This window comes from Lasioglossum baleicum, chromosome 3, assembly GCF_051020765.1.
Source record: "Lasioglossum baleicum chromosome 3, iyLasBale1, whole genome shotgun sequence".
Classification (NCBI taxonomy): Eukaryota; Metazoa; Arthropoda; class Insecta; order Hymenoptera; family Halictidae; genus Lasioglossum; species Lasioglossum baleicum.
Window position 1 is genome coordinate 4,762,935 of NC_134931.1, and position 18,513 is coordinate 4,781,447.

At 35.6% G+C, this 18,513-nt stretch overlaps 3 protein-coding genes across 6 annotated transcripts in view; 2 read left to right on the forward strand and 1 right to left on the reverse strand.

Annotated features, from left to right (window-relative positions):
* Positions 1-1,010: 1,010 nt before the first annotated feature.
* LOC143221996 (transmembrane protein 39A) lies at positions 1,011-3,578 on the reverse strand. Of its 4 annotated transcripts, XM_076447788.1 has the most exons (8): positions 2,640-3,573; positions 2,423-2,562; positions 2,251-2,349; positions 2,055-2,164; positions 1,918-1,981; positions 1,729-1,758; positions 1,372-1,579; positions 1,011-1,288 (listed from the first exon to the last, which is right to left on the reverse strand). In XM_076447788.1, exons 1-8 carry the CDS (start codon positions 2,964-2,966, stop codon positions 1,037-1,039), a joined length of 1,230 nt encoding a protein of 409 aa, XP_076303903.1. In that variant the 5' UTR covers positions 2,967-3,573; the 3' UTR covers positions 1,011-1,036. The 4 variants fall into 4 exon arrangements, with proteins under 4 accessions (XP_076303903.1, XP_076303902.1, XP_076303901.1 ...); XM_076447787.1 differs by having other exon boundaries at positions 1,729-1,981; positions 2,055-2,161; positions 2,640-3,567; XM_076447786.1 differs by having other exon boundaries at positions 1,729-1,981; positions 2,640-3,565.
* Positions 3,579-3,910: 332 nt separating this feature from the next.
* Wls (Wnt ligand secretion mediator) lies at positions 3,911-7,857 on the forward strand. Its single transcript, XM_076447793.1, has 12 exons — positions 3,911-4,192; positions 4,609-4,796; positions 4,886-4,991; positions 5,065-5,189; positions 5,273-5,428; positions 5,513-5,690; positions 5,772-5,899; positions 5,999-6,004; positions 6,078-6,239; positions 6,314-6,541; positions 6,613-6,766; positions 6,841-7,857. The coding sequence occupies exons 1-12, from the start codon at positions 4,087-4,089 to the stop codon at positions 6,939-6,941; spliced, it is 1,638 nt and encodes a 545-aa protein (XP_076303908.1). The 5' UTR covers positions 3,911-4,086; the 3' UTR covers positions 6,942-7,857.
* Positions 7,858-9,674: 1,817 nt separating this feature from the next.
* The window catches only part of Ubce2h (ubiquitin conjugating enzyme E2H), a 57,155-nt gene continuing 48,316 nt past the window's right edge, over positions 9,675-18,513 (forward strand). The window contains exon 1 of the mRNA XM_076447791.1: positions 9,675-10,371. Coding sequence (XP_076303906.1) covers positions 10,319-10,371 — 53 coding nt within the window. The 5' untranslated portion in view covers positions 9,675-10,318. The remainder of the gene's footprint in view (positions 10,372-18,513) is intronic.

Below are 18,513 nucleotides of genomic sequence, written 5' to 3' on the forward strand. Positions count from 1 at the left end.
ATAATAATCTCGTAATCGTTCGTTATACACGCTAATTGCAATACTGCAATGAGATTTCGTGTGACCTTCATGCTTTTATGTCAGTAGTATAAAAGTCTCATTTATAATATGCCAATATTACAAGATAATGTCGTGATAATTATTATTGATATTACCAAAAAATTCTTGCGATGTACTTCTAGGTGGTGCTTCCATTTGATAACCGAACCCTCCGTACTTACCACCGCTATAAGGTGTTCCACAGGTTTCTGTACAAATTTTATCACTATACAGGTGTCCCAAAATTCGTGAAAATCCCGAAGGGGGTGGTTCCTGAGACCATTTCAAGCGACATTTTCCTTTGCAAAAATGTTATCCGCGGCTTTGTTTACGAGTTATTAACGAATAACACGGACCAATCAGAGCGCGACTTAGACGCGAGTTGGCACAGTCTGCCAATAGACAGTTGGCGCGCCGGGCCGACTGTGGCAACTCGCGTCTAAGTCGCGCTCTGATTAGTCCGTGTTATTCGTTAATAACTCGTAAACAAAGCCGCGGATAACATTTTTGCAAAGGAAAATGTCGCTTGAAATGGTCTCAGGAACCACCCCCTTTCGGGATTTTCACGAATTTTGGGACACCCTGTATATGGTCTGCAGTTAATAATGAGATTAAATGAGATATTTAACAACAAAATTCATAAATCTATGTGTAAAACTTGATGGCCCGAATAATATTTTTTCTTTCATAATTTTTTGTGATACACAAACTGTGAATCGTGTTAAATATTATAATATTACAGTAGCTCATACGTTCGTTAGAACATTTTTATTCATAGAAAATCGTCGGATAAATAATTTAAGATTGATACAATTAAGAGATCACACAAGTCAATAGGGTTTCAAAAAATTACCGTTTCCAAAGGTGAGTCCCAATTCATAAAAATTTAAGAAACCTTGTTTTTACAATATAATACAAATTTATACACTAAAAATGTAATTTTCAGCAGAAATAGAATGACACTGATGATATTAATAGTTTTATACTTTTTGTTTGTTTATTGAACAGGGTTTGAACACATCTGTGATTTTTCCTGTATAATTTGCTCAACGTAATATGCATGCCAACAAATAAGATAATCTCTAGCTATTTTGAATAATGGATAGTAATTGATGAGGAGGAGCAGTGTTGTTGATAATACTTGATACCAATCGGTAGAATATAGAAGAATGAACAGTTGTGTGACCACGAGTAAAAGCTGTAGTCCCAACAGTGACAAAAGTAGCATCGTCGGATTACTAAATAACGCCTGTATAAAATAACGAAAATTATAAATATATATGGCAATAGAATAATTTAAAAATATAATTGGTATTTATATATATAGCATACATAGAATCGGTAATGATTTGAGTTGCCAGGTTCCGCTACTGTACAGGTGCCTTCGGAGCGATACGTCTCTTTATTGTGCTTCACCACTGAACCATGAGGCCATAAAACTGAATCATTCCATGTTTGTGCGTAAGTGTGATTACTGCGGTTTTCAATTTTAACCCACCGACCTAGGTGCAATGCTGCACAATGTAACACATCGCAGTACCTAAATAATTAGGGTATTCATCAGTTTTCTGCAAATGAAGGTTCTAATGCAACATTCACACGTTGAAATCATAAAGTATAAATGCAATTCAATAAGAATAATAGGAAAAAAAAGAGCAACATTCATAAATTATTGCATGGAGTACATACCTAACTGGATAAGCTTGACAAAAGTGAGCACTTATTTTTCCAATCCAAAACATAATGACATGTTGAACAACGCATGAAACATTAAAATGTAAATATTGAGGTACAAATATAATAGGTGCAATACCACATATATAAGCACTACTGGAAGATGTAAATAAAGCTCGTTTCAAACGACGATTAAAATCAGACCTGAGTGTTGAAACTTCTGCTCTGATTGCAGATGCATTCAATGAGCAATTATGAAATGGTTCATCTATAGAAAAGACAGATATTTCAAATTGAATGTACAGTATATAATACTTGTCTTAAAAATTGCTATTACAAACCTAGAGGATATCTTATTTTTTTATCATCTTTGTTGCATATAGGTGCTGCTGATATATTAAAGAAAGGTGCTGCACTCATGCCAAACATTACAAAATACACAGCTAAACTTCTGAAACAAAGTAGATAAATTAAACAAACCTTTTATATTAACTGTATTTAGTAACATTATTAACAGATATGCTGTAATATACATACGGATAGCATAGGTAAAAAATTTTCATAGAATTATGTCTTTCAGCCATGTGATACAAACACCAGCACAATATGCTCATTACAATAATTAAAAGGATTATCCTATAAAATAGTAAATAATATATTCTAAATAACATATGTACATGTAATTGGTGTAGTGAATACCTCATAATACCTCATGACTTTTTGAGCAGTGGGCAGCCAACGAACTGGTGACGACATATCAATAAGTCGTTGTAATAAAGAATAAATAAATTGTCGTGCCATCATAGTCACAATGAAAATGATTAAATAAGGATCTATTAAATAAAAATTCTGAAACAAAGAGAAAATAGTCAGAAGTATAATCTTATACGGTGACAAATTAATATTAGATATATAATGGAGCATACCATACTATAATTGTTGTACGAATGAGGTAACCACCACACAGTCCTATATAAATTAAGCATTTGTAACGAAGCTGCAATGAGCGACACAGCTAGAGACAATGCTTCGAATGTTAAGTGTCCATCGACAGGTATAATTGGTAGAGGTGCATGTTTTGGTACTAATGTTTTTATTCCACACAAGTCCTCTGACTTTTTATCGTCTACACCATAGCCAGCTATTCTTTCACCACTATTACTTCTTACAGTTGTATTAGTACTGCCAGAGAAACTAGTATGTGATTTAGTCTGACCATTTCGACTAGCACCATTGCGTCTTCCACCAGGCATAATGTATAAGTTTACATTCCAAATAAACTCTCATAAATTGTGAATGTAGATTAGGTAAATATAACCTTATGAGAACTTATTGTGCTCGCATGATAACAAGATTAGTGGAAGTGCGACGGTTTTTTTCATCAATTTCACAAAATTTATAATAAACGGAATAAAATAGGTATCTTCTATTCCTGTAAGTAAATGTGTTAAACTGTTACATGTAATACATAACACTTTTGAAAACTGTAAAATGACACTAGGAACTTTATGGAAAAAGGTACGTTATCAACATTGACACAAATGATAAATCTTTCAGATAATAGCAATCAAATTTCAGTGAGTACTATTTAGAATTGTTATTCCATAATGTTTGTTTTTGCTTCAAACACGAATTAGAGATACATATATAGCTCAACGAGACAGCGGAACTTGGCGGAACTGCGGAATGCGCAACCTATCCAAACCTGTCACCGACAGAGCCGGAATCCATCCGCTGAAGCCGTGTTCTGATTGGTCCGTGTTTTTTGTTAATAACACGAAAACAAAGCGTTTCGGCGCGAATTGACAAAGGGAAAAGATCCTTAGAAACACTTCAGGAAGCACCCTTTTCTATTTTTCTATACTCTTTCTGAGACACCCTGTTATTACATTCAAATCGTCAATTCTTCTAAATAATTATAAAATAAATAATAAAAGAAATTTTTAATTTAGACCAACATACATGTTGGAGAGATATGCGATACTTCATCTTTTTAGAATGTTTTAGATAAAGAAAATGTTAAAAAAAGCATATTAAAAGATCAGTGAGGAAATTCCTCTCTGATTCCTCTCTGTGCAGATCATGGCAAATTTCTAAAATGTTTCTAAACAATTTCTAAAACATTCTAAAACGATCATTGGCAACACTGATTATGAAATGTTTGCGGCGGAATCAGGCGGAATCCTTTCGGTAAAGTTTTATAAATATTGGTACGGTACAGCTTCCATTTTGAAAGCGAAGGTACTCGAAAACTGCTCTTCACATACTCTTCGGACGAAAGCGCCGTGTTGTGCGTCTATTTTAGTGGCATCATAATTCAAGTGCAATTTCGTAAACAATTATAGCGTGCAACTTCGTTGAACGAAAGGGAAAATGCAAGGAACTATCATAGAAAACTTGAGTGGTAGAAAGCTTTCAGTGCTTGTTATTTTGCTTATTGTCGCGCAAATTGTTTGTTTTCTAATAGGCGGGCTCATTGGTAAGTCGACAATGTCAACCATTTCGAAATTGCTCTGACAAACAAACAATTGTTAGTGTTAACGATTTTTGAATTTGAATCATATACAAATTTATAAAAAACTTTTCTTAGTACATAATAATTTCCGTATTTACCTATATTTAAACGAAATAATAATTCATGTTTGTTAACTAAACAAATCTTTAAAATTTGTTAAATTTTTCATTAAAAGGCATGCAATATTGAATCATATTATATTTTGTTGTTACACTCATAGGTTATAGATTCTATATGTTTCGAAAATTTGTAAATATTTAAAATGTTTAATACAAGATCTGAAAGAATTGGAAATGTGCAAGGGCATCAACTATTTAGTCATCCGTTAACTGTATTTATACAAACAAATAGCTTTTAATAACACATATTTCTTTATTCAGCTCCAACACCTGCTAGTAGTCAAAATATACTTGGTACACCTTGCAAGGATATTCGTGTGAATGGATCTGAACCTGGAGGAAAGAAATGGTTTTATTCAAGAGGAAAAGGATCTTGTATTTCTGTAGATATGGACACTTTTAGTCTTGATAGCCATCATCAGGCGTATCAAGTTGTTTACACATTCCAAGTAGGTGTCTTGAAGTTTTGTATCTTAAATATGTGCATAGTATAGAATTCTATTTAAATTTTTAAATATTCACTTTTAATTGCCTGTAGATGCCTGTCCCACGAAGCGGTATGCAACTTGATTATTCCAGATGGCAACAAAATTTAATAGGTGTTTTGCAAGTGGACATTGTTCATCATAATCAAATAAAAATTGGTAATTAATTAGATCTAATTTATGCTAATAACATTATTGTCATGATAAAAATGTTACATATAAATTTTGTTAGCTCCGAGAACCAAAATAACGTTGGATGCAAGACTTGCATACAGAAACAAAGAAGATCCAGATGATAGTTGGAAGCCTTATGCTGCTTCTGTGGTGGAAAGAATTTTAGATTGCAGTATTGATAATGTAAATACATAAATTAATCAATATATTTGCTTTAGATGTCATCAATGTATACACTGTATTATTTATGTAAACATTTGTTTCAGCCAATGGAACAATATTATTATAACTGCAGTATGGTACCATTATTTGAATTGGGATCTTTGTTTCATGACTATTATCTTTTAAACATTCGTCTTCCTGCGGACACTGACAGAAACATCAATCAGGGTTTGGGACATATAACTGACTTATGGCTTACTGTAAATATATAATATATTAAAATATAATTTTTATAAATACAAGAATGGAGAAATATGAACATCATGTTGTTCTTTATAATTTAGGCTATTAACCAGAATGGTGGATTTACAAAGGTGTGGGTAAGCTTGAAGACCATTTATTTCCCAATTGTCATATGCGTCCTTGCCTGGTATTGGAGGAGAGTAAACATGCTTTCAAGATCCCCAGCTCTTTTGGAATATTTACTTTTAGGATTGGGCTCAGCACTATCATTTTTAAATAGTATGTTGTATATTTAAAGTACTCATTGGCTCAGTTTTATGTATAGGAGTTTAATTATTTTGTTCATTACATTTCACTTAGTGCCTTTGGAGTACTTGACACTAGCTTATGATATGCCATTTATGCTTCTATTGGGTGATATCAGACAAGGAGTGTTCTATGCTACTCTTTTGTCCTTTTGGCTTGTCTTTGCTGGAGAACATCTCATGGTAAGAATATAAAATATGTGTAAAAGAGTGCAACTTGATTTAGTATTTTATACTAATGGCATATATTCTTTTTTTACATGTTATTTCTCGCACAAACAGATACAGGTGAGTTGACTTTTTTTTATGAATATATACTATGTTTTGATATCATTTGTAACATATTTTCATAATTGTTTAGGAAGGTGACCAAAGAAACTCCTTGAAATGTTACTGGCGTCATCTTTCTGCAGTGGGCACTGGGTGCATGTCATTATTTGTATTTGATATGTGTGAACGTGGAGTACAATTAAGGAATCCATTCTATTCAATTTGGGTTACAGACTTGGGAACTAAATTTGCTGTATCCTTTCATGATAAAAAACTAATACAAACTTATTATTTAAGATTTCTAGTTTCCTTGACTTAAAGAAACAGTTATCGTTTATAATTTTAGCCGGTGTGTCTGCTGGTGTATATTTAATATTCTTATCTTATATGATATGGAAAGTATTTATGAATATTAGTGCGAAAAGGGCTGCATTACCTAGCATGAGTTCTGCAAGACGTCTGCATTATGAAGGTGTAATATATCGGTTTAAGTTCTTGATGATAGCAACGTTGTTGTGTGCATCTTTGACCGTTATTGGATTTATCCTTGGCCAAGTACTTATATCTGTTCCTATTCAAATTACATATTTTTACGATCATTAAAATTAATTTCAATGTTATTGTAGGTTGCAGAAGGGCAGTGGAAATGGGATGAAGAGTTACATTTAGAAATGACATCAGCATTTTTTACCGGTGTGTACGGAATGTGGAATATTTACATCATAGCACTGCTATGCCTGTATGCTCCTTCCCATAAGCAATGGCCCATTGAACCATCTGGTAAATAAAGATGTTTTTCTTCATTGATGTATCTTATTATAATTTTGATCTAACCGAGGTTTAATTTCTTACAGAAAATAGTCTTAGCGAGGAAATTGAATTTTCTCGTTTGTCAACTGATCCCAATGAAATGTTGTCTTTGACTGCATTTGCGCGAAAAACAGCCGTAGAGTGAATAACACATATTACATTAGAAAAACGGCAATTGACCAACCAAAACTTTTGTACTTAAATTCATCGTACTATAAGTATGGTTAAATTATGATTTCTCGATATTTATAGGAGACAATGACTGATAATACTCTAATAGGTAATCCTTTTTCATACCAAAATCAACTATTTATTAAAATCAATATTTTTTAAGCTTCACTTTCAAACACAACGTAGCATCTAATGTGCGATTTTTACAAAAGTATTTAACTGAATGTTTAGTATTTTAATAATGAAATGGATCGAAAATGCTCTCTAGATTCATCATACTAGCTTCATTTATTGTATACATACATATATGATTATGAAGGAATAACATGTGATACGCATATTTCGTAGGACATTCCATTTTAGATTTAATTGGTACCTATTGAATAAGATTCTTTTACACACACTCGGATATTAAACAGCCATATTACAATCGTAAGTAACTTTATAGACGCTAGTTTCTTTAAGGACGTGTGATCTTATTCCGTCGTTTTATATACATATCAATATTGGGCATTTATTTGCAGTCTCGAACACACATTTTACCATTTTCATAATAATAATGTATATTCAATATTTGCTTATTTTGCGTTATTATTGTATAAAAAATATTTTTTCACAGTATTAAGTCCATCAATATATTTTTAAAACTCGTGCAGTACATACACAAGTTTATAAATTTTGATGCATTATTAATAAAGTCTAGGATATGCATGCATCGAAGTAGAATTCGAAAAAGAAAGGTGCAATAAATCTCTAACATTTTAAATGGGAAATCTAGTGCACATTATCTACTTACATAGAGTACTTATACTTAAAACAGCAAGACTAGTATTTTCTATGCCCACTAATCTATTTAATAAAATATATCAATCAATAGTATTTCAATAGAATATTTTGTATTGTATAATTGATTGTTCTATTTTTTTAATACTTTTATAAATGCGACAGATCGAATGTATTAATACTATAAAAAAATATGCGTACTAATATTACAAAATTTTAGTGCAGTATTCGACGTATTTACATTTTTCTAACGTATTAAACATTTTTATACATTTTTTAATTAAATCAATTTGTTAGAGCAGCTTTGTTATGTTATTAGTTAGTATTAAACAGTGTTGAGTCGTAAATAACTTTTGTCCTTTTTTTGCATGTACATTTGGTGTGAAACACTTGAAAATTACAAGATAGATGTTTACTGTGTATATTTAACGTACACGTGATATATTTATACTACATTATTACATGTTTAAAAAGATGTCATCTTGCGTATGCTACAGCGTTGCTGCAAAAAGTCCCTCAAAGGGATCGTTTACGTCACGTTCCGAGAATTGTCTGATCAACGTATTTACCAATAGTGGGGATACCTATATACTCGCTACACCACGATTGACCACGATCCGTACTATAGGTAGGGAAGGAAAGACTCGTACAGTAAGGTTAGGGTGGGTTAGGGCAAGCTAGGTGATCCAGCTAGTACTATCGCTGGGCCACGTACCTAACCTAGTCATACTTTTCTCCACCTTTTCTCCCTATAGCATTTCCCCCACTACCACCTATTCATCTCGCGGATCGCGGATCCCTCGATCTGGTAATGCTGGTATGCTGTGTGTGTCGTTATAGTTATAGTTATTATACAGTTCCGTCTTTTGTTTCAATAATATTAAACGTCTATGTGAAACATAAAACCGTACGATACATATCTTGACAAATACTTCAATTTTCATTAAACTGTTCCCGAGAATTCATCCATTCAAACGATAATCAGTGTATCAAATTCTATTCTTTATTAAATGCAGTGCTCGTGTTTGTCAAATTTCTTTTAACATGTGGTGAAGGGTTAGCTTCGAATGTCTAGAATCTCTAAACTCCACAGTTACTGGACTTCGTATTGTCGTTTCAAAAAGGTATTTATATTTTATTAATGAGTATTTTCTAGTATTACATACGCATAGAAAAACCATAAAATCTAATTCAAATTCAAGCATGACAGAAAACATGTCATCGCTACGGATTATCTCACGATGTTACTAAAGACTAGTGATTTTTTTGACATGAATTTCGTTTCGGTTATCAACAGATATACATACACTTGATTTTATGATCGTTATTTCTTACATTCAAATTATTAACCATTCGAATTTTAAATTGTGATCCATCGACATACATAAGTTGTTCTTTACAGACGGTTACATGGTCTGTCCCTTCGATCCGCGTAAAACTATAATCTTAAGATTACATGAAAGGTATTGATTCCGTGAAATAAAGAGAATATTAATTTGTTTGCATAGGTAGACTATGAAAGCAATGATCTAACAAAATTTGCGTTTTGCGTCTCGTCGATGATACAGTCGAGTTCCGTCTAACGTGATCAAGAATCTGTTTAAAAAGACTGTACATGTGTATTTTGTGTGGCAGAAAATGTGAAAAAGTGAATGTACAAAACATTCTTTAAGAAGATTGTACACAGAAGACATATATGCAGTGTTTTTAAAGAATTTGTTGATCGCGTTTATACGGGAGGTCTACTATGCATATTCGAATAAAAGGGGGAGATAAGGAAAAGAGTAACATTGGCTGTGGGATCCTAGTGACATTGGTCGCGCGTAAAGAGTCGGCAGCAGGGATTTTGTATGGTGCGCGCGCATCTTCGGGCACGACGTGAGACAGAGGTAGTAGTAACAGCAACGGGCAAGAGAACAGTGTGGAACAGTGCAGGAACGAATCAGATGTGGTGAAGTCCGTGAGTTGACAGGTCGTGGGGTGCACGAGAACAGGCGTTTCGAAGTGGCGGAGGCGGTGGAGGTTCAGGGGTAAGGATTGTTTTTTGTGTGCGCGAGAAAACGTGTCGGGGCAGTAACGAGTCTGTTCGGACGGGGATATCGTCGTTTGGTGATGATGAAATGATCCTCTAGCCAAAGGATTTTCGCCTGGTCCGTACGGACAGAGAAGAAGACCGTTTGTATATCGTCGCTGTTCGAGGTATCGTGCGCTCGTTCATCCGTGGAAAACATCGGTGAACGGTGACGTCGCGGATTTAGACTCTTGTGTCGTTTTCCTTCGTGGCCGAGAGAGCATCGAAGATCTAACGACTGACTGGCGAGCGTCGCGCGCGCGTGTCTTTGTTTTTTTCCTCTCTCTTTACTGTCTCGGTGCTGAACAACTGGTCAGCACGGAGAAACAAGAATAGTGTGTTGTACGAGAATAGTGAAAGACTTTCTAGTTACTCGTGTGAATCTTACGGTGGTAAACAATCCGCAGCAGTCGGAGACCCTTCCGAAAACGACAATCGAGCTCAGCTGATTGAAGGACTTGCTGCGAAGGGCTCTGCTGCGTTAATAGGCGATAAATATGTCGTCCCCCAGCGCTGGAAAACGACGTATGGATACGGACGTTCTCAAATTGTATCCTTGAAATTCACTTTTATTTCTCCTACTCGTTATTTGTGTTTCTTGTCTTCTTTTTTCTTCCCCCTTCTCCTCCTCCTCCTCCTCCTCCTTCACCTCCTTCAACTCCTCCCCTACCCTCCACAACATCCCTTCCCTTGACTTCACCACTGTTGTCCCCTCCATCCACCAGTTCTCCCACTACGCCTCGCTGGTTCTCGCTCTTTCTTTCTCTTTCACTCTATCGCACGTGCTTGCTTGCAATCGTGTGCAAGAGAGGCCTGCACATGGTTGCGAACGCAACAAGACTACGTAGTACGGATGGGAGCGTTAGATGTTAGAATCAGTTGTTTATATTAGGCACGTTTGATTTTGTAGGCCGACAGGAAAGAACACGGTGCAATGTCAACGGTGTTTCGTGACAACCACGGATATTTAATTTCTCGTTTCGTCGATGACGGGAGACACAGCAGCTGCTTTTAACCAGCTGACTCTACATCCGTCCGTTTTCTGCGCAGCTTTATCTTGTTCGCTAGCGCGCAGGTTCTCTACGTTACCTTCTGACTTTATTTTTTTCCCCTGTTTGTGTCGTATTGTGTCTCGTATCGTGTTTCTTTAGCAGACTTGTCTTTTCGATTTTGAAAAAGGCTCGCGTGACGCTGAATACCATGTTCGTAACCATAAGTACCATCGATCAGGCGTACGTAAATATTTCGAATCGCTCCGAAAAACAAACCACCAGGGCTTACGTGTATCTACCAAATTTGAAACGAATTGAAGCGCGACAAACGTTAATTGTGACGTCAGTGGTATGTCTCAACTTCAGCCAAACATTTCGAGAATGACGCAAAGTGTTAAAATGCATTCGCGAGCCTACGTAAAAGCGATGGTTCAAAACTTCCGATGCTGTTCGACACATTCGATACGTAGAAATTACATTCTCTCGGAAAGGACATTATTAAAGCTGATAAACCGCGCGATAACGTTAGCGTCTAATTGTATTTCCGTCCCCCTGACACACGTTGACGAATCGCATCAAGTGCAAAGAACAAAGGAAAACTTTCATAAAAGGGAACGAGAAAGGCGTTCAGCCACTCTTCTTTGTCAAATTCAATGATTATACAAACGTATTTATTATTCATGTGTTCAATACGACAACTTCTTAGATCTACACGCTGTTCACAGATTTTATGTATTTAAATATTTCTGAAGATTTGAGAATTACGAAAAAAATGTCTTTAGTTTCGCCAATTTATAAGTTTATTAATAGCTGTGTCACAAGCTAAAAGTTATTGGAACAGTCTAATCGTTATTACTGTCAGTAAGTAACTATTTTATAGCTGCATTAACGAAAGCAATACTGTATGAAATAGTACAGATTAGTTGAAACATTAGAGCGAATACATTTAAAAGGTGAATTGTAGTGAAGTTAATTTGGGGGGGGGGGGAGTATTATAATGAGCGACTGTAGAACATCACCGACGTAAACAACTGAATTACTGAAGAGATACATATTATGTGTCTACGCGTATCACTGACCCGATTTGCAAGAAATTGATTTTTGTGTAACGTGACGTCGCGTTTCGCTTATCAATTTTGCACAGTCGCGCGTGCAGGCGTGCGTCAGGTTTTCCAGGGTGATGACGCTTTCCATATGGGGCCTTTTCGTGCTTCGTAACATCGACCAGTCTTTGTTGAGCTTGCATTAAATTTGCACGCGGTTCGATGGAAAAAGTGAATCGGACGCGACCGTTTGCGTACATCTTGACAGTGGGTCTAGTTAATTTATAAATTTTTTTTGGGGGGGGATGGGGGAGCTCGCTCTAACGGCGCGGCACGTGAGTCCATGTATATGTATAAAGTTTCCGTTAATCTATTTTCGGGCTGCAGCCATCATTGCTTGTTTGCTTCCTATAAATTTACAATCCCCAACGGTCACAGTTACACACTTCAAATGAATTCAATCGAATCTCGATGTTTCAAATATTCCACAACTACTTCATCAACTACTGTAAAGTTGTCTCATCGAAACTGATTATATCTCTCAAAGGGAAATCTGATTTATGAAAGACAAGCTTCTCATTTTTTTTATGGAACTATATGTAGTACAATCTGTAACATATTTCAGCTTTAGTTGGACGTAAATTTGAAATATGAAAGGGTTAGCTGTTTCCTAATAGCGAAAACTCAAAATGGAATATGATCATTACCCTTATTATACTTATTTCACGGCATCTAGTGCTTGCAATCAATAGACTGCGAATGCAATAGAAAACACGAGATAAAAGTTAATAATACTTTTATTCTATGTTCTCATCTGCATAAAAACCCAATCAATGTAAATTTCAAATTTAATTCCATTTCTTGCAAACAATCTATGCAAAACCGTAAACTTACATAAGCACCTGCGACGTAATTAGCGCACCTGATGAATAAATAGCTGTCTTTTTAAAAATTTAATTGCACATACTTGTAGAACGTTTCCCAATCTACGAAAATAGAAATTAGAAACAATTTTTACCGTTAAAAAAATCATCGTCTTAATCTTTAAAGGAATTATATTGATCGCGTTCTAATGAATCATTGAAGGGTTGAATAGAAATTTCACAGAAGAAAATGCGAAGCGCGGTATGAAATTTATATCGTATTATGTATTTGCGATTTACGTTGATACCGTGGAGTGAAAGTTAGTTCTACGCGTTAGCATAATCCACACTGGTAATCGCGGTAACTAATTCGATGAGAGCAGCTCTATCGTTTCTTTCATCGGTCAAGAATATTCTCATTTTCTTCCGTGATGCACTGACGCTAGTCGAAAGCTGTGTGTACGTTCTGAGTTATTTCGTAAACGTGAATGTGAGGGAAACTACGATGGGTCTGCGTACAATCCTCTGACTCGGTCTTTTGCCAACAGTTCTTTGTTTTCCGTGCTAAATTCTCTTCGTCTTTACGTAGATACTCCATCAACAACGCAACTTTCTACACTTTTATTATCCATTGTTGGATTCCTTCCTTTATTCACTCGAAGTTACTCAAACTTTATTTCCTTCTGGAAAAAGTTCATCGATTCCGTATATTGTTCTGCCTGTGTGTGTGTGTGTGATCATCCTTCTTTAAAAATTGAACGATTTTCGATATGTATAAGCAAAAGCTCGATGAGCTTGCAAGAAAGAATTCTTCCGATCTCTAATTCGATTTCCTTCTTTCGACTTCCTTCAACGTACAATGAATGTCACATCTAATTCTTAAAGTTGCAAACGAATAATTTAATTGTTCACTTAGGAAAAGATGGCTACTTATTTTTCTTTTTCATAGTATTTAACACTTTGATATGTCTCATCTAGTTCTCTGTTGTTTCCAACCTGATACATTTGTACATACATAAAGATATTTTTCAACAATTAAGTAAAAGAATAATACGTGCACCAACGGTTTCTTCTACTATTTCCTTCGACTATATTCATTATTTCTTATCATGGTCGATTCGTGCTTCTGTGCACATGGAACCGCGTTGAAAGTGTTAGGTACCTTATAATACTGCCGACAGAAATCAGATCGCATTAAAAGCACATTTCAAAGTGTTGCAAAACGTATCTATTAGAGCGTTCATCGTATTATCGTGAAGGCTCACCTTGAACGCCCACATGACACGAATGACAAGGTTTACTTCCTCTTCTAGAATTGCAACCGCATATTTACATGCGTACACCTTCGGTCGTTCTAGTGTTATTTTTATTAGCCGAGCTATTGTTGTTTGATAGATTGTATGATGATCTTGGAACATGTGTGCACGGAGGCGAAGAATGAAACCGCCACTTAATCAAAAGTATACATTAAATGTGAAGAAAATTGTATTTCTATATTTTCATACGTTATCATCTAGTTATACAATGAGTGTTTACGTAGCCGAGTCAGTGATTATCTCGCAATTTCATTAATTAACGTTGCTGCTAACGCTTTGTCCAGTGTATTTTATACGTTACCACTATATCGTACGGGAACAATGCTTTCACAATTAATTACTGAGATTACAAACTTAAACTGACAAAATATAGTATTGCAGTATATGTATAGAATCAAAATGACAAAATACAGGGTGTCTCAGCTGAAGAAGGTTACCTGAATATCTCCTTTATTTTAATGACACAAAAAATATTTATGGCATAATTTAAATGGTATCGAAGGAGGAATATCATAGAAGAAAACTTATCAGGCAAACTTTTTTTCTATTCCATCTTGTTAATGACTTAAGCATATTCAAATGTATTTTTTCAGCCGCTATAAGATGGAATAAAAAAGTTTTCCCGATAAAAAATAACGATGACCTTGAGAAAACTATGAAAAAATAGCCGGACAAAAAAAATGGTCCTTCTATGATATTCCTCCTTCAATACCATTTAAATTAAGGGAAAAATATTTTTTTTGTGCCATTAAAAATAAAAGAGATATTTAGGTGGCCTTCATCAGCTGGGACACCCTGTATATTGCGCGAAACTCAAAAGTCTTATACGATGGACTTCGGTAGAGCGCGATAAAAAAATCATTCAAAAAAAGCTGTATATGTACAGTGAACCACGAAAGTATTTGAATCCACTTTGAAACAGTATAACTTTTTTATGATCGGACCAAACGACCTGACTTTTTTTGAACAATTATAGAATTGATTTGCCAAATGGCATGCAAAACTATTTTGAAAAAATTGCAATTGCTAAGAATTACATGAGAAAAGAGGCACCATTTATAACTTTTTTCTGTTAGTTATACACACACGCACATGCTGAAAATTTCATCAAAATCGGTTGACGCAGAAAAAATCTGTGGATTTTAAGCAGAAACCGACCAAAAGTCGCGACAAACTATGATTTTCACCTCATTTAACACTAGAACTACCGGATGGATCAAAATGACTGGTTCCTGATTTGTTCATTAGGAAATATTAAAATTATAAATAGGTTTTTTGAAAAATTTTTTCAAACGAAATCTAAATAAATGAAATTTTGTCATTAATATAAGGCAATGTATGCCAATTGCGTTTAGTGCTCGGTAGTTCTAATGTTAATCACTTGTTGCTTGTATGTTAATCGATTTTGATGAAATTTTCAGCATGTGTATAACTAACATAGATCTACAAAATATATATTTTAAATTTTCATTAAGGGCTCAAATAAAAAATTTTTTTAAAAATGCTTTTTTTATTTTTGCATGCAACCTTGTAAATTGTAATTTTTGGAAAATCTTTTTTGCAGATAATTTAGTAAACCAATGCTTCTAATTGTTTACACAAACATCAGATCGTTTGGTACAATTATAAAAAAGTTATACTGTTTTAAATTGCGTTCAAATACTTTCGTGGTTCACTGTACAGACATATACTTGCTGTGATCATTTTTGTGCGCAACGTTTCTGCTAGAATCTTATGTTTTGAAAAAGAAAAGCTTCACTTGTTCGCTTCGACTGCTATAAACCCAGGAATCCGGCTCTAATAATCCTTTTAGACACAGAGCAATAAGAATACCGGTGGGATTGAAGGTTTTTTTCTCAAAGGGACTGCGAACAAACTGGATTTTCGTGACAGGTCAGTGCCACTGACTCGCATGAGTGCGTAACTGCATAGTTGTCTGGTAAATTACATTCAGACAGTCTATATGTATCCCTGTAATTTCCATTAAGTGTTCGCTAACTTGCCCGCACAGGTGGCATACACGCAAATGCGGTTCCGGAAGTAATTTAATTATGGATGGGCAGTCCACAATGGACTTCTCCTAAGATTCCTCGTACGCCTGCCGAAATCAACCTAATCAATTACATGATAATTAACAAGATTCTCGGTATGGACGGTTAATGGTTTACCGTAATGGCTTCGAAGGCACGCGAGCACACGTGAGAAATCTACGGGGCGTTATCCGCGTAATGCAGTTCTGCGCGTGTTGATGTGCACCGACCATAGTGTAGCATGCACACATTTTGTCATTGTCTTGCTGAAAGCTTTTCGTGACGAATATGCCTTTTCTGCTCTATGCAATTAATTATGCGCTGAACAATAAGCTAGAGAGTACCTCGGTGTTTCTTCGAACCCTTCTCTTTTATTCGCAAGGGGTCAAAGCAACATTATCTACGATTACGTAAAACCTATTACGTTGACAACAACAATTTTTACACCAAAATCTTGTATAGTTATCTCACATTACTGAGTCACAGAAGTTTCGCTGTAGGAGAAGTAATGTACAAGTTATTAATAAAAAAAATATGGAGATTGAAGCCGATTGTAACACCGCGTTGATAGTTACTCAATATTTGTTTTAATTCGGAATATTTGTTAAACTAAGTTGTAACAGTAGGCGAAGTGGCATAGTAGTAGATTATCTAAAAAATTGTTAAAGGTTATCAACGGTTAAGGTACATTGCTGTATGCGCTGTATCAGTATTTGTAAAACAAATGCAATGAGTTTCAAAATCGACGAGCAGGAATTTGTCTATATACTGCTTCGAGTAGGTACATTAAAGACGATCGAATTTCGGAATCTTGCCAAATGTGAACAAGCGAATTGGAGTTACCGAGGTCATATCTCGGTGAAGACTTGACCTTGTTTACGGCCAGGATTACTACATAGGCCTTTCGCTATCAGCGTGACTCCCGAATTGCGTCTCTTTTCGAATACATTGTATGTAACCAGTCGTGTAACGTTGTCACTCGTTCTTATCGCCGAAAATTTAATATGTACTGGTTAGGAAAACACGCGATAAAAATCTGAGAACATACATACAACGCGCGAGGCCTATTCATTGGTAGCGAACGCTCGATTGTTTCTTCTCTAAACACCGACTGCCTCACTGTCCTTTCCCAACAATGCTCGAATTCTCATTTTTATCACGCGAGGACGGGGCCAAATCTAATCGGTAAACGACGATCAAAGATAACACGTGAACCGTCGAGTTACTCGATTGTATACAGAACGTGTCAGAAATCGTATAATACATACATACTAACATACTTAAAAACAGATGATTCCCTAGAATTTAAATGATTCCACACAATTCTTGCCAAATTGATTTTACAGTTTCTATTTATTGCAGACATGCATTAAAGAAATTATAGTATTACTGTATATTTTGGTCCATTTCAACACGCTGTTTATTATACAAATCAGTAAGGTTTTAATTTAACGCAGTTGCTAGCCAACTGTTCTATTATTTGGACACCTATGTTCCATTGATTAGTACGGACCTATTACGTGGCACCATTTGTGAAACACCCTGTACAATTACGTTTGACGATCACGTTCGTGGTCTCGCGCGCCCAACATTTCTTCCGACTCCGAGCAAATGTGACTCGATAGAACAGCGGTTAACGTTTCTCGTTACGAAGTTATCGACAATCTCAGATAAGCACAGAGATCCGAGGCGCGGTCTTCCAAAAATAAACATGCCCGAGGACATGGCCATAGATCTTTAAAGAATATCGTTGTTCTGTGCGGATTTCCACCCAGCATCTCGCAGATGTACTTACTCATATTGGGCGCATCTTAATACGTGCTGATATTTTCATTCACGGATATATGTTGTATGTATGTATGTACGCGTTCAAACCGCCCGTAACCATAACTTACACTTGTCGAGGTGTAATCGTTTGCAATTCCGTTTTTCCCCTGCAAGTTCCACATGGTAACCAGACGAAACTCCGTGTATTCTGAGGACTTATCTGTTTGTAGAATAGCAGCGCAACGCTAACATGTTTTTAGACCAGAGAATGCGAACCACATTTAATCCATTGAGCGTAGGTCGATGAGAGACAAGATGCACAGCTAGACACAGGCGTAGCCATAGTTAGTAGGGTTACAAGAGAATGTACCAGAGCGATGATTGGGAATTTGAATGGTAAAGGGTTTGATTTAAAATTCCACAGAATCAACGTAATTTAGTTCATGAATTCGGATACCAATTCCTGTAGAGCCTTAGTCTAATTGTAAGAAAAACCCTAGGGTCAGTGCTGTTTCGTAGATCGTGTAGTTCTACTATTTTTTGTGTAAAGACGAACCGCGCGGCCGAAGGCGCACTACTACAAGTGTGGCTGCTTATCGAATGTTTGAAGTTTTAGTGGCCTGCCGTTCGATGGTAGCGCCAGTGAAAGGTGGAAAGGAAAGAAGATAGAATAACGGACAC

Coding starts and splice junctions, on each gene's coding strand:
- LOC143221996 (XM_076447786.1), bottom strand. CDS start 2,966: ATGCCTGGTGGAAGACGCAATGGTGCTAGTCGAAATGGTCAGACTAAA. Junction 2,350..2,422: donor ACTGCTCAAAAAGTCATGAG/GTATTATGAGGT, acceptor ACTATTTTATAG/GATAATCCTTTTAATTATTG. Junction 1,289..1,371: donor CAAATCATTACCGATTCTAT/GTATGCTATATA, acceptor TATTTTATACAG/GCGTTATTTAGTAATCCGAC.
- Wls (XM_076447793.1), top strand. CDS start 4,087: ATGCAAGGAACTATCATAGAAAACTTGAGTGGTAGAAAGCTTTCAGTG. Junction 5,429..5,512: donor TAACTGACTTATGGCTTACT/GTAAATATATAA, acceptor TTTATAATTTAG/GCTATTAACCAGAATGGTGG. Junction 6,542..6,612: donor TTGGATTTATCCTTGGCCAA/GTACTTATATCT, acceptor ATGTTATTGTAG/GTTGCAGAAGGGCAGTGGAA.